Source organism: Ursus maritimus, unplaced genomic scaffold (genome assembly GCF_017311325.1).
Source record: "Ursus maritimus isolate PB19 unplaced genomic scaffold, ASM1731132v1 scaffold_7, whole genome shotgun sequence".
Taxonomy (NCBI): Eukaryota; Metazoa; Chordata; class Mammalia; order Carnivora; family Ursidae; genus Ursus; species Ursus maritimus.
In genome coordinates this window covers 64,268,123-64,281,194 of record NW_024426885.1, presented here as the reverse complement: position 1 = coordinate 64,281,194, position 13,072 = coordinate 64,268,123, and the positions used below count along the sequence as shown (strand labels likewise).

The 13,072-nt window shown below is 38.2% G+C and overlaps 1 protein-coding gene across 7 annotated transcripts in view; it reads right to left on the bottom strand.

Moving 5' to 3' along the window:
* FAM13C (family with sequence similarity 13 member C) overlaps positions 1 to 13,072 on the bottom strand; it is a 136,890-nt gene that overhangs the window by 81,115 nt on the left and 42,703 nt on the right. For all 7 annotated transcript variants that reach the window (XM_008695912.2, XM_040623818.1, XM_008695907.2 and 4 more), the window contains one exon: positions 4,048 to 4,166. In XM_008695912.2, the coding sequence (XP_008694134.1) occupies positions 4,048 to 4,166 (119 nt within the window). The remainder of the gene's footprint in view (positions 1 to 4,047; positions 4,167 to 13,072) is intronic.

Below are 13,072 nucleotides of genomic sequence, written 5' to 3'. Positions count from 1 at the left end.
TGCAGTTCTATAATTACACAAGTTTTGAAAAGCTGCAGGTACTGAAGAGCATGCCAGAGTAGGGTAATACACAGCCCCTCCACTTAGATGCAATGAAAACTCAAGTTAACATGTAAATACATCATCTTGGAAAGGAGGCACGAGACATTATCAGACATCACCTTATTAGGGCTTAGCTCCAGGCAGCTAGAGTACCCAGGATGAGCAGTTGCTGGGAAGAAAATGATTAAAACAGGCATTATAAATCAAATGCCTGTAGAAGCCAGGCTAAGAGCATAAATAAGGGAGCAGATCCAGGTGGGAGTTGCGGGAAAAAGGACAGCTGCTCTTCAACTCCTGCTAATTGTTGTCTCATAGGAATATAGGCCCTGGGTTATCCCATCTTTAGTTTTTCAAAAAGAATCTCCCAAATCTATAAAATTTCTGAATTTCAAATATTGAATCAAAATATTTTAAAACATTCTACAAGGCAAGTGTATCTCGACACTAGATTAAACCGCAGGACACCAAACTTGAGATCTCTGCTGTGGGGCACCGTATGAGGAATATCATATAAGAACAGAGAGAACGTGGCAAGTAGGAAGAAGGATGCAGTGAAAGAGGATGGAGAGGATGAAATCAGTGTCTGAGGCTGGCTCTGTTGGAGAACAAGCAAACTAAGAGGTAGAAAGACGTTAGGATAGTGTTTCTAAACTTTTTAGGGGTCATGAGTACCACATGAGATTCTGATGAATGCTTTAGAGATTTTCCCTGGAAAAATAAACTTTGGTGTAGCAGGTAGAATAATCGCCCCCCCCACACACCAAGGTGTCTGTGTCCTCATTTTTTTGTCCCACTCCACACGTTACTCTTACATGACAAAAGGGATTCTGCAGATATGATCAAGTTAAGGACCTTAAAATAGTGAGATTATTGTGGATTACCTGAGTCAGCCCAATCTAGTCCCATGAATCCTTAAAATCAGAAAATCTCTCTCGGTCATGGTCAGAGGGAAATGTATGGACGAATGCTCGAGATGCAATGTTGCTAGTTTTGCCATGGAGAAAGGGGTTCAAGCCAAGCAATGTAGGCAGCCTCTGTAAACTGGAAAAGGCAAGGGAACAGATGGATTCTCCCCCTTGAGACTCCAGAAAGGAATTGCAGGCTTACTGATACCTTTATTTTAGCCCAAGGAGACCCATGTTGGATAGCTACAGAACGATAAGATTATAACTGTGTGTGGTTTTAAGCCCCAGATTTGTGGTCACTTGTTACAGTAGCAACAGAAAACCAATATAATAAATATACAGTCAAACTTTGGGGAAAACATACATAAACCTCCCTGAAGCTCATCCACAGACACAGATACAGGGCCCTTGTGCTAGAAAGAGCTGAAGGGATGAACTATTTCTCCTTGGCAGACAAGCGAAGATCAGTTCCCACCTTATAACACAGTGAGCTCCAAAATCTCATTTCTACAAGGATGCATTCATTCTCTGAAGACTAACTACTCCTTTGATGCTCATCGAAGTGACATGTGACCCCTTGATGGCAAAGAGATCTTTCTTCTCTTTTTCAAAGTGTTCCTTATGCAAATAAAAATCTCCCCACCCCCCCATCCCCCAAGAAGGTGGCATTTTATACCTGCTGAGATTTAGCCTGGTTCCTTCCCTCACTTGGAGCCAAACCTAGGTCTGGAGCATACTGTTACAGTATCATGTCTCTATCAAGATCTTATTGAGCACCGTATGCCTGAACCTGGCCATATGCTGGCTTAAAAGGGAAGAGAAATGTTATCAGGAATGTGAGATACCTGACTCAAAGTTGTTTTTAGCCTCAGATCTCATTTCACCAGTTCATCAAGTTTCAAAATCCCTGTAATATTTTGAGATTTTTTTTTTTTTAAGTTTCATTAGAATGTCCCTAGGTGACGCCACCATGGCTATGACAAATAACTCTAGTTTAAAGGTTACCAGCCCAATCTAAATACTAAACTTAATAGTACCAGACATAAGTGGCCTAACACTCTTCTGGTCTGACACTTAACTCTAGGTCCTGTGATTGCCAACACTGGGGTACAGAATATTCTGGAATGGTGCTAGATCATAAGGCTAGATCCCGGTGGAACCTGGAGACTAGAAGGGAGAAGAAGAAAAGGACAAGGTATTTGGGGTCTTATGGAGGTGTGCTAAGGTGTAGAAATGGCCAGGTCGTTGGGGAGAGACAAACCTGACTTAACGAGGAAGGCTGCCCAGGGACCCTGTCTGTATTCGTTTCCTTTCAATGACATGCAGAGGAGGTCTAGGAACCTTCTAAGATGTTACAAACTTGTGTATACGTGCATCTCTGTTTTTCTGAGAAAAGGTACCATAGATCTGAGAATCCAAATTCAACTGTAACTCCCCATCCCCAAATGTAAGAACTGCTGCCCAGTACATTTCCTCATCAAAACTATTCTAACTCCATACTCTTAGCTCTTACTAATCATATGTAAATGATTGCCATCACACAATCCTATTAAATTTCTGACTTGCCCTCTGATAACAGTAACATTACCACTTACTTTCCCCACTGTAGATGAGATATAAAGTGATCTAAAGTTACCAAACATCAAGGATCTTTGAGAAGGTTCACTGCTAACCTCATTTTTCCTGATTAGCCTCTGCGGAATATCCACCCCAAAGGGCTGCCGTACATTCCACACACAAAAAATAAATAACAGTTTTGGTTTTTGCTTTGTTGTGTGTTACTATTTTGAAATATGCACGGGTATATAGTTGGCCTTGTTTTTGCTGAGAAAGGCAGTCACCAGTGTGGTGGAGGGGAGACAACATCACTGCACAAAATTGGTTCTAGTCAGTCTAAAACAGCTTCATTATAATAAGCCTTCAAATAGGAAGGCGAATGCCCCAATCAGCAGAGAAAGGACAAGGTTGAGTCTTACCTGACCTGAGGTCACACAAGAATAAACAGAAAAGAGGTGGCAACTTGTGAGGAGGGTGATACAAGACACCTACGAATCCAATTGGAGAGAGGGTCACCTTGCTTTTAGGCCCCCTCCAACCTTTTGGGGCTCTACGATTCTAAATTAAGTATGCTGAATATTTTAAAGCAAAATTACATAGCATAGCCAACTTCTCTGTAGTTGTTGATTCATTTAGGCTGTGCTGCCATAAAAAAAAAAAAAATCTAAAGGTCATGCTCGGAAGCACAGCACTCCCTTCCCACGGAGTGAGGGCTATGATTACGCTGCACACATGATCCTACAAAGACAGCTGACACAACTAGCAGCTGAATTCTTTCTTCTGTTTATTTCCAGAAGAGACTTTCCACGGACAGCTGCAACGCCAGGCTCCCATCAGAATGCCATGCCAACCTTGCTGCAGACAGCTTTCCACCTACGTCCTTGCCCTGGACCCAGGGCTGTCTCCGGGAGGTCTAGCAGACCAGAGAGGCCAGCTCCAGGCCGCTTCAAGTGCCACAAGGACAGTACTTGGATCGGCACAAAAGCCACACCTGCTATTCTGTAATCCAACATTCATAGGTTCAAATTCTGGCTCAGCTCTCTCACTTGTGCAACATCAGGCCAGTGCCTCAATGTGTCCCAGCCTCAGGCTTCTCCTCCATAAAATGGAGCTATAAGTACTCAGCTTATGAAGAAGTGGAAAAGGCTAAATGAGATAATGTGTGAAAAGAAATTGGCTTGATGTCTGCACTGTCATCCCTAATTATCATTATCACAGAGGAAAACCTAATCAGCTCCAGCATGGAATAAAAGAGGACAAAATGAAATCAGCATTTCTTTCTCCAAGACTATCTCCTCTCCTCTCTGAGCCATAGGCTGATTATCTCCAAAATGAAGGCAGAGACAGTGGGTTATTTACATTTCCCTCAACTCAGACTCAATGATAGTCTCTCACAGCCTCATAAGCAGCTTCTGTGACTTGTAAGGAATGCCAGTCAAAATCAGAAAGCCTTGCCTCTTGTGGGGGAGTGGCAAGCATGGCATCAGCATTTCTGGGAAAGCAACACCAGGCACAGTACAATTTCTGACAACAAGAGGCCCACCTTTGTTGAACTCGGACTGTTTCTTGGCACCTGAAGGAATGATTTTGTGGACTCTCGTGAGCGGATGTTCCTGTTCTTCCCCGACACTCTGGCTGGCTGGGTATCACGTGCTCTGTTTCCTGCAAGAAGAAACAGCAAAAGTAGTGGAGCTGTCAGTAGCCATCCCACCACAGGGTCCCACAGTGTGCTTCAGCTGGGAGTGAGGCTTAGGGCAGGGGAGCACAAACAAAACACACTCCACTGGCTATGGTTGGGGAAGGGGGCCAATAAGTAATTTGAAATTTAAGAAACATTTTTGTATCAGTCACTTGCTATAAGATTACAGAATAGAGAGAAAAATAATGAAAAATCTAATGTTCAAGAGATACAATATAACCATACCATGAAAATTTTCACATTAAAAATATTATAGAAGAATATCAAATAAATAGATATATCTGAAAACATAATTTCTAGAATATTTATAGCATTGGCTCATTTTTATAAAAATGAACATATGTATGGATACACACACATACAGATTGAGATACCAAAATCTTAACAGTGACTAACTCTAAGATGTCAGTCCTTTCTCTTTTTTCCTTTTTGGGGCTCATCTACATTTTTTACAATAAATATACATTATTCCTATAATAGGAAAGAAATTTAAGTTGGCCTGAAATCTAAGGAACACATCATTTTTATAAATTCCAAACCCCAAGCATGCAAGCATGCTCTTCTCTCTCTCTCTCCCTCCCTCTGACACACACACACACACACACACACACACACATGCACACACACTTGCCATTAGCTACACTGCATCCAAAGAAATCACTCTATTGATCATCCCATGATGCAATCTCTGCATTAATTTAGAACTCCAGAATGTTAAACTTTCTAGGGAATATCATAAACACATCCAAGCTAAAATGAATCTAGATTCACTATGAGGAGACATACACTAAAAATGAAAGATTTATATACATTCAACAGTTGAACCACTATAGTTTTGGGGCTGTGTCAAACCTCTAATTGACAAGATTTCTTTGCAGCGAGGTAGCCCCTCTTTACCTGATAAAAGAAATACTAAAACTAAAATCAGTGAGAAATTCAGTAAATCCAGATGGCTACTGTCATGCAATGAAAATATTTGTGTGCTGCAATACGTCTGGGTCTGACTGCACAGTACACTGTGGTGGCAACATAGACCAAGCTTTCCTATTTGGAGTGTGGGTTAAGGTCAGTACAAGTGCCAAGATGCCAGATATCTCAGAAGTCACTTTTCCAAAACACTAGAATAATGTGATGGGACTTTTTGCCAAGTAGTCATCACAAGCTTCTAAAACCAAATTATGGGGCACCTGTGTGGCTCAGTCAGTTAAGCATCTGCCTTCAGCTCAGGTCATGATCTCAGTGTCCTGGGATCAAGCCCCTCATTGGGTTCCCTGCTTGGTAGGGAGTCTGCTTTTCCCTCCCCCTCTCCCTTTGTCCTTCCCCCACCCTCTGCTCATGCTCTCACTCTCTTGCTCTCTCTCAAATAAATAAATAAAATCTTCTTAAAAAATTAAAAAACAAAACAAAATTATATAAACGCCTTCCTACAAGAGGGTTAAAGTGGGGAGTTGGGGCAGAGATAAGGAAAGGGATTAATTATTCTTCCAGGATCCTTTAATTCCATTTTTCTAAGCCTCCAGCTTTCAGCAAAAAGACACTCTGGACATAGCAATTGCTTGTGAAAAATTCTACAACTACCCAAATACTGGCTAAGTTTCCCCAGCAATGGGTTCGAGTGAGATAACTCTGCTTACGATTTGCAAGGTATGCGACCTTACACAAGTTACATCAATTATCAGGATCTCTGCTTCCTTATCTGTAAAACGGGGATAATATTCCCAAGGTCTCAAAGTTGTTGAACAAGATGTCATTACAACATCTCTTAGTACCTCTCAACTGGACGTGCACAGCAGATGGGAGCTATGAATGCTAAGATTTCTTTTATAAAAATTCCCTTGAAGCTCAATATTCTGAAAGTTATGTTACAGAAACCCTCAAAGACTTAACCCAAATGAGTTTATCAAAAGCAAACCTATTTTTGTGGTGGAATGTTTGTTTCAAGTTTCTATACTTCAAGAGTCTAGAAGTTACTCAAGAACCTCATAGGAAATGGGAGAGTAAACCCCAATTCTTACTTGCCCTAGTTTTTAAAAATAATTTCATGCTTTTCCTTAAAGGGAGAAGGCAGAAGGAAAAGGAATGTCATTCTAACTAAATTAATAAAACAGTAGCTTCCAAAGGTATTGTGCTGCCAGGTATCATTTATTCATAAGGACATAAAGAAAAAAATATATAACAAGAACAGTAATACTCAATCATGGTTATCGGCCTCTATAACAGAGGGACACATGAGAGACCAGGATTCACCACCTTAATGAGTTCACATCCCTATTGCAATTGGGCTCCACCGCCTGACCAGTGAGAAGGTTAACTAGGACTGCCAAAGAAAGTTCTTAGAATAGATAATGTACTCACGTATGACTAAGAGAACATATTCTCCCCGCCCACCCCCCAAAGGTGACACTATCTGGACAAGAACATATTTAATTAGCTTTGTTCATTTAAGCTTCATTACGTTTCTGTTTGGGATCTGCTATGACACCCCCTGTCAAAAATTCTAGAACATTAAAGCACAGTGTTTACCTTAAAATGATGGAGATATATTTTTACTTAAAAAGAAATCACCTACCACAAACCAAGGATGTTGACAATTAAGGAGGTTATGTAAAAGTGAATAAGGCAATCCTGCCCCCAAAGAATTTTAAAATCTACTGTTTGACAAAGACTAAGTGTAAGAGGGCAGACGCTAACTTGCTTACTTCTGTGGTAATATGTTTGCCACATTGGCAAGTCCAAGCTGACCAATGGAAATGAAGGAAGGAGAAGCCAAGACCCTCTCCACCAGGCTTGTCTTCCTAGTACCTGGCCAGGCAGAGGCTGGAGGGGCACCTGTAAGACAAGTGATCCTACATCATTCCCTCCTGCTCCCAGCCATTCCCTCTCCTTTGATTTTGTGCCCTGTACACCCCAATTCTCGCCTTGGTGGGGTGATTTGTTAGTTCTCTGCTGTAGGCAGGAGCAATTAAATTGACTTAGCTCTGAGCTATTTCATAAGTAAGGCATCTGTAAAACAAACATTATTTCAGTTATTTTTTGATCCATGAGCAGAGGCTAGGATAGTATACACGATAAGAGAGAAACTGTCTATTAGATTGAGAGGCTCAGAACCTCAGCTGAGTCAAGGAAAAATTAGCTGCCCCTAAGCAGAAATAATGAAATATAATATTTTGTCCTTTTTGGGATTTCAGTGAATTCAGCTGACTGTTACAGAACTTGAGAGAATCTAGTTTTGATCCAATGTAATGGTCACAGTTTCAGATCCTTCCAAGTCCCCCAATTTGTACAAATCCATAACCCAGAAGAAAGAAAAAAACGTTTTGTCCTAGTCCTAGTTTTTGCTCAGCTTGACGAACCAGAATGCTGCCCTTGGGTCTCAGAGACCTACACATCCTTTAAATCTTCCTTTCAAGATGTGTGGTCAATCAAAATATTAACATTTTTCATCTTCTCACACTTGAGGTTTTATCTGTGTCCCTTCTATTCCAAAATTGATTTAAAAATTTACTTTCTTCACCTGTTGGCTTAAATTTTAAATTAAGTGGGTTTATAACTAATCACTCCATTGCTAATAACCATGCCTTGCATTATGAAAGCATGTTCTTCCCAAGAGCTCTAATTACTAGATGATTAATACATCTGATATCTCCATAGTTTGGAAAAGTATATATATTCAGCTCTTAGAACAAACAGACAATGTGTTATAAATCTACCCTATACTATGTCACCTCAGAGTTCTTTTTACCTTAAATCTGCACACATCTGTGAAAATGACTTAAAGTCCTTTTGAATAATTGAGGGTTTTAAAGACCTTTGTCCCTGATTAAAAGAACTATTGGATTATCACATCCATTTTATAGTTGGGGGAAAAGAGGCTCTGGAAGAGCTGATTATAATATCTTCTAAACATGTGTGTCTGATTATTATTTTAAGTGTTCTGGAACTTTAAGACATGGTACTTAGAGAACTGTTTCTTCAGACCTCTTTTCAAAATAATTTCTGCCTGCCTTGGTCACTATTTCAACACAGAAATAAATCATGGAGAAAGACAAGCATACGTTCAAAACCAACACACATCCACAAAGTAGGTTCTCCTCTGACCTCATTTCCTATTCTGAAATACAGGGATATCACCCAGTTTACTGCCTATATTTGTAAGAATTTCTAATAGAAAATAAACATTCAAATTATGCTATTTTGTCCACTTTGCAAATCATAGAACATTCATTGAGTGCCTCTTCCTAAGGTTTTGTGGGGAAGAAGGAGCAATATAGAGTGCAAGAAGAGGCAACATGGAAACAGGGCATAAATGGCTAGAAATTCAGGGATTTCCTTATAAGGCTAGCAGGTCTATTTTCTAGGTAAGATAAGCTAGCTAAGGCTAACTTGAAAGATTGTTACTGATGTTAGGGTTCTTTTTTTTTTTAAGATTTTTTTTATTTTATTACATTTATTTATTTGGCAGAGATAGAGACAACTAGCGAGAGAGGGAACACAAGCAGGGGGAGTGGGAGAGGAAGAAGCAGGCTTCCAGCGGAGGAGCCTGATGTGGGGCTCGATCCCAGAACGCCGGGATCACGCCCTGAGCTGAAGGCAGACACCCAATGACTGAGCCACCCAGGCGCCCCTGATGTTAGGGTTTCTTGACAGGTGTTTTCAGCCAAGTGCAGGCTGACTTTGTTTAGATTTGTGACATGGGCTAGGCCACTGAGATGGCCTCCATTTTGGGGCCCAATATACAAATTAATATTACCAGTTTCCCTCCTTTTGATAAATTCTCAGTTGTACTGAAAGTATTGATCAAAATTTAAAGTATTAGTGCCATTCTGAGCTAACACTCCTTGTTGATATTGGAATCAGGATGAATCTCTAACTGCCATTCATGAGTTAGGATTTCAAGGTCTTGGTCCCTTAGTTGGCAGTTTCTTCATCTCATTTTTTGTCATTCTAGGAAGAGAAAGACCATTTGTCTCGTTACCAGTGGCTGCATGCATGCATTTAAAGCTTTTGAAAAAATATGGTGTATCAGGGAGACTATTAGAATGGTTATAAACTGAATAATACACAGTGTTTGGAGGACACTTCAAACTTTCCAATGCCACAATCCCCATGCAAACCAACTTAGATTAAATAGATCAAAGAAATAACCCAGTGAAGGAGTCACTTTCTTAAGCCAATTGGCTTGTTTATGTATTTTATGTAACAGTCTCCACTTCTCAGAAGTGTTTATCCAAAGTGTATTCCAGAGAAACTGAGGCATTGGAAATCAGGGAGAAGTTTGTGATGGGAAGAATTATGGAATCACCAGCATCACAGTAAATCCAACAGTTGACAGGAGGTTGGATAACCTGCTTTTGTAATGGTCTGAGATATGTGAACAATGGCAATGTCTTTCCAGGCCAGGGCAAGGCAGTAGGTTGACAAAAGAATGACAAAGACCTTCATGGTGTAAGAATTAGGAAAAGGATTGTTGGAAAGAAAGGCGAAATGGAAAGAAATATTCTTAATATTTGGGGAGGAAGCAATGTCAGCTAATTCTCTTCCTAGTCAATTTGATTTTGATGTCTCTATTTTCACAGGACCAGATGTCAGGGGGAGCCTTCTTCAGTTGTGAAATAAACACCCAAGTTTAAACACCTTGTAATTTGGCAGCAGTGTTGGTGGATGAAAGCACTTGGTAGAGTCCTTTCCATTAATCTTACTTTTGCAAAATCATCACAATAAAAAATGATTGTCTTAAGGTAACAAAATACTTTAAAATGCACATGGTTAAAGACCTGATGAGAGTTCCTTTGATGGTGAAATGTAGTTATTTCTGTGACATACAATAATTTAGAATAACAACTGGACATTCAAGTATTGATAAATTTCTAGAAACACTATAAACAATTTCTGGAATATCTATGTTAGGAACATATATCCATATACCTATAACCTAAGAAGGTTTATCAATACTTATTTGACAATGCTTTCTACATAATATAACATATCAAATAAACCTGATTTGTTTAACGTCTCTCTTTTATAAGGTGAGAAACAAATCTTTTGAGATTTCCAGGGTCCCTCTGGGATATATCAATAATACTTTGAGGTCAAGAAGACTCCATTTAGAGTTTAATTTGGGGAAGTTGTCAAAATGTTAAAAGGTTTGAATATTTGACTAAGTAGGACTATAGATCATTATCAAATACTTAATTATCTATTTAACCAAATTGGCAATAGAAGATTTGAAAGGCAAACACAAAATGTTATGTTGTTGTGAATGAGACCTAGCTCTTTTAATATTAAGAAGACTGGGTTCTATTAAGTAATTAAAAACCTGATATAAAAACAACATGAAACATGAAACATGCAAAGGCAAAAAACAAAAACAAAAACAAAAACAAACTTTGCTTTCTAGGTAGATTGCCCAAAAAGTAAAGTGAACAAACAAAAAGCTTTTCACAATCACTTATCAAGAGCAGACCAATAGCACAAGAATACTCTATCTTTTTAACAGAGAGAAAACCAAATTTTAATTTTGCACCAGTGTACTTTTAATAATAAAACTCATTTTTTAGGGAAAAAAAACCTTAAATCCATTCTAATCTTAGCCAGCTTGACCACAACTGACATTCTTTTCCTAAGATTCCTTTTCCACAAAAGTTCTAGAACTTTTTATACTCATTCAGATTACTTACTATGTTTTTTCCTTCTTTCTCATTCTGAAATAGTCATTTTACTTTCTTTACCTATTCTTCATTCACAGTTGTTTACTTTCACCCTTATTATTTTGAAATAGTTTTAAGTATATATACTGATTATAATTATTACCATTAGAATCTTAAATTCCTAGTAAAAACTAAGAATTAAGCAAGTGTGGACAGGCAAATTTATAAATATATTTCATAATTTCTAGAAATAACTTCTTCCTCAGTAAACTTTTCAATGTAGACAAAACATGTTTACTAATAGGTCATTACCTCCTTAGTTCTTCTGTAAAGGGAAGACAAAAGTAGATAACTTATGCTCAGTAGTTAATGTTTCAGTATTTTATAGTCCTTGGAAATGATCTAGATATTCAATCTATATCCATCATTTAGCTTATCTCAGAATAATATTAAGGTTTCAAGTTACCAAAAAGATTTTGGAAACTACTTTTAAGTAGATATACAAAAAAGCATAATTATTGTTGGAAAGTTCATTTACAAACTTTTATCTTACTTACCTCTATTTAATTTACTTGTGATTAACAATTATGTTTACATTACTCATGAAAAGGTGATTTGCTGTTTATTCATTCATGAAATTGTCCTTTTTTTTTAATTTAAATTTTGTTAGTTAACATACAGTGCAATATTGATTTCTGGAGTAAAATTCAGTGATTCATCACTTACATACAACACCCAGTGCTCATCACAGTAAGTGCCCTCCTTGATACCCATCACCCATCCAGCCCATCCCCCTCCCACCTCCCTCCATCAACCCTCAGTTTGTTCTCATCTCTGAAACAGACAACAAGAGCTTCTTTAACTTTTAGTAAACCTAGGTAGAATAAAAGTTATAGATCTGCTTATATTTAATACTGATATCTCTAAAGACATGCCAGTTTTGATTAAGCCAACAAATTTAAATTAATGTTTATTTACAAGATTATCTTAGGTTAAAACAAACTTGAGAAACATTTCGGTTACTTTCTATTTTTCTGTGAGCATATTTGATATATGTTTATATATAAATATAACTGTACAAATTAATTTGTCAATACCATCCAGAGATAGAAAAAATCACACATTTATAATATACAGACCTACACAAACATACAGATAGATATAAAGAGAGATCTTAGAGCTTTTAAGCTCAAATTTTAGCCACAGGACAGGTAAAATAATATACAACTTAGTAGCCTCTAAAAGAAGAGTTGGATCCAATTTGGTTTCTGGCAGATAGAATAAGTTAGATTACCTGCTCAGATGGCTTACACATTTTTATAATGTTTGTGGGAAAGAGTTTTAAGATTTTTCATATGCCTAGGCTCCAAATAGCCTTTCCTCTTTTTCCCTTAGATGGAAATTACTTCCCTAAAGTTTGCATTTCAAAGAGATGGCTTCCGTAGATAAGAGTTCTTAGAGAAGACCAGGTAGAACATTCACATCTCAAAGGCACAGAATAAGAATCCAAGTTTCTCCAAAGACTTTTGTTTCCTAAATTTAGAATTTTATAATACCTACCACCTTCTGAGATGAATAGGGGAATTTGGGGATTGGTTTTAAAAAAGGAAAAGTGGATGAATTGCTTCCAGAGATTCACTTATGTTCTTGTAAAGACTCAGTTTATAAGAAAAGTACACTTGTTTTTAATTCCTCAAAGAATTAGGTTGCAATCTGAATGACATCAAGGAGGCTGACCCACCCATCCAACTACATTATCTATTTGCTTCTTTAGATCAGGAAGAAAATCTTCAACTAAGATGGAAATCAAAAGATCCCTATGTACTAGATTTAGAGCTTTGTCCTTGGATAAAGTTTGCCTTTGTTTTTCTTTCCTCTGGGTACATTTAGCTTAGCAGAGAAGACCTTAAAAAAAAGTTCCTATCAGGCTCTGAATATCAGATTACAATTTGGCCATAAAGCTATTTAGAAATCCTTGCAAATATCTTGTCGAGGTTCAGCTGGGACAAACAGTAAACATTCCTGACAGTATTAAACAACTCAAAAATACTAGCTTCCCAATATCCAGAGCCATTTCCAAAAATTGCCAAAAGAAAGACAGACAATTCCCCCTGAGAGTAGGCAATAATCAGTAGAACCCCAGCTGCAAGAAGATTTGCAACCCACATCTCTGTCTGGCTGTATTTTGGGTGCCCTGATTCTTGAGCTGCCTGTATACACAA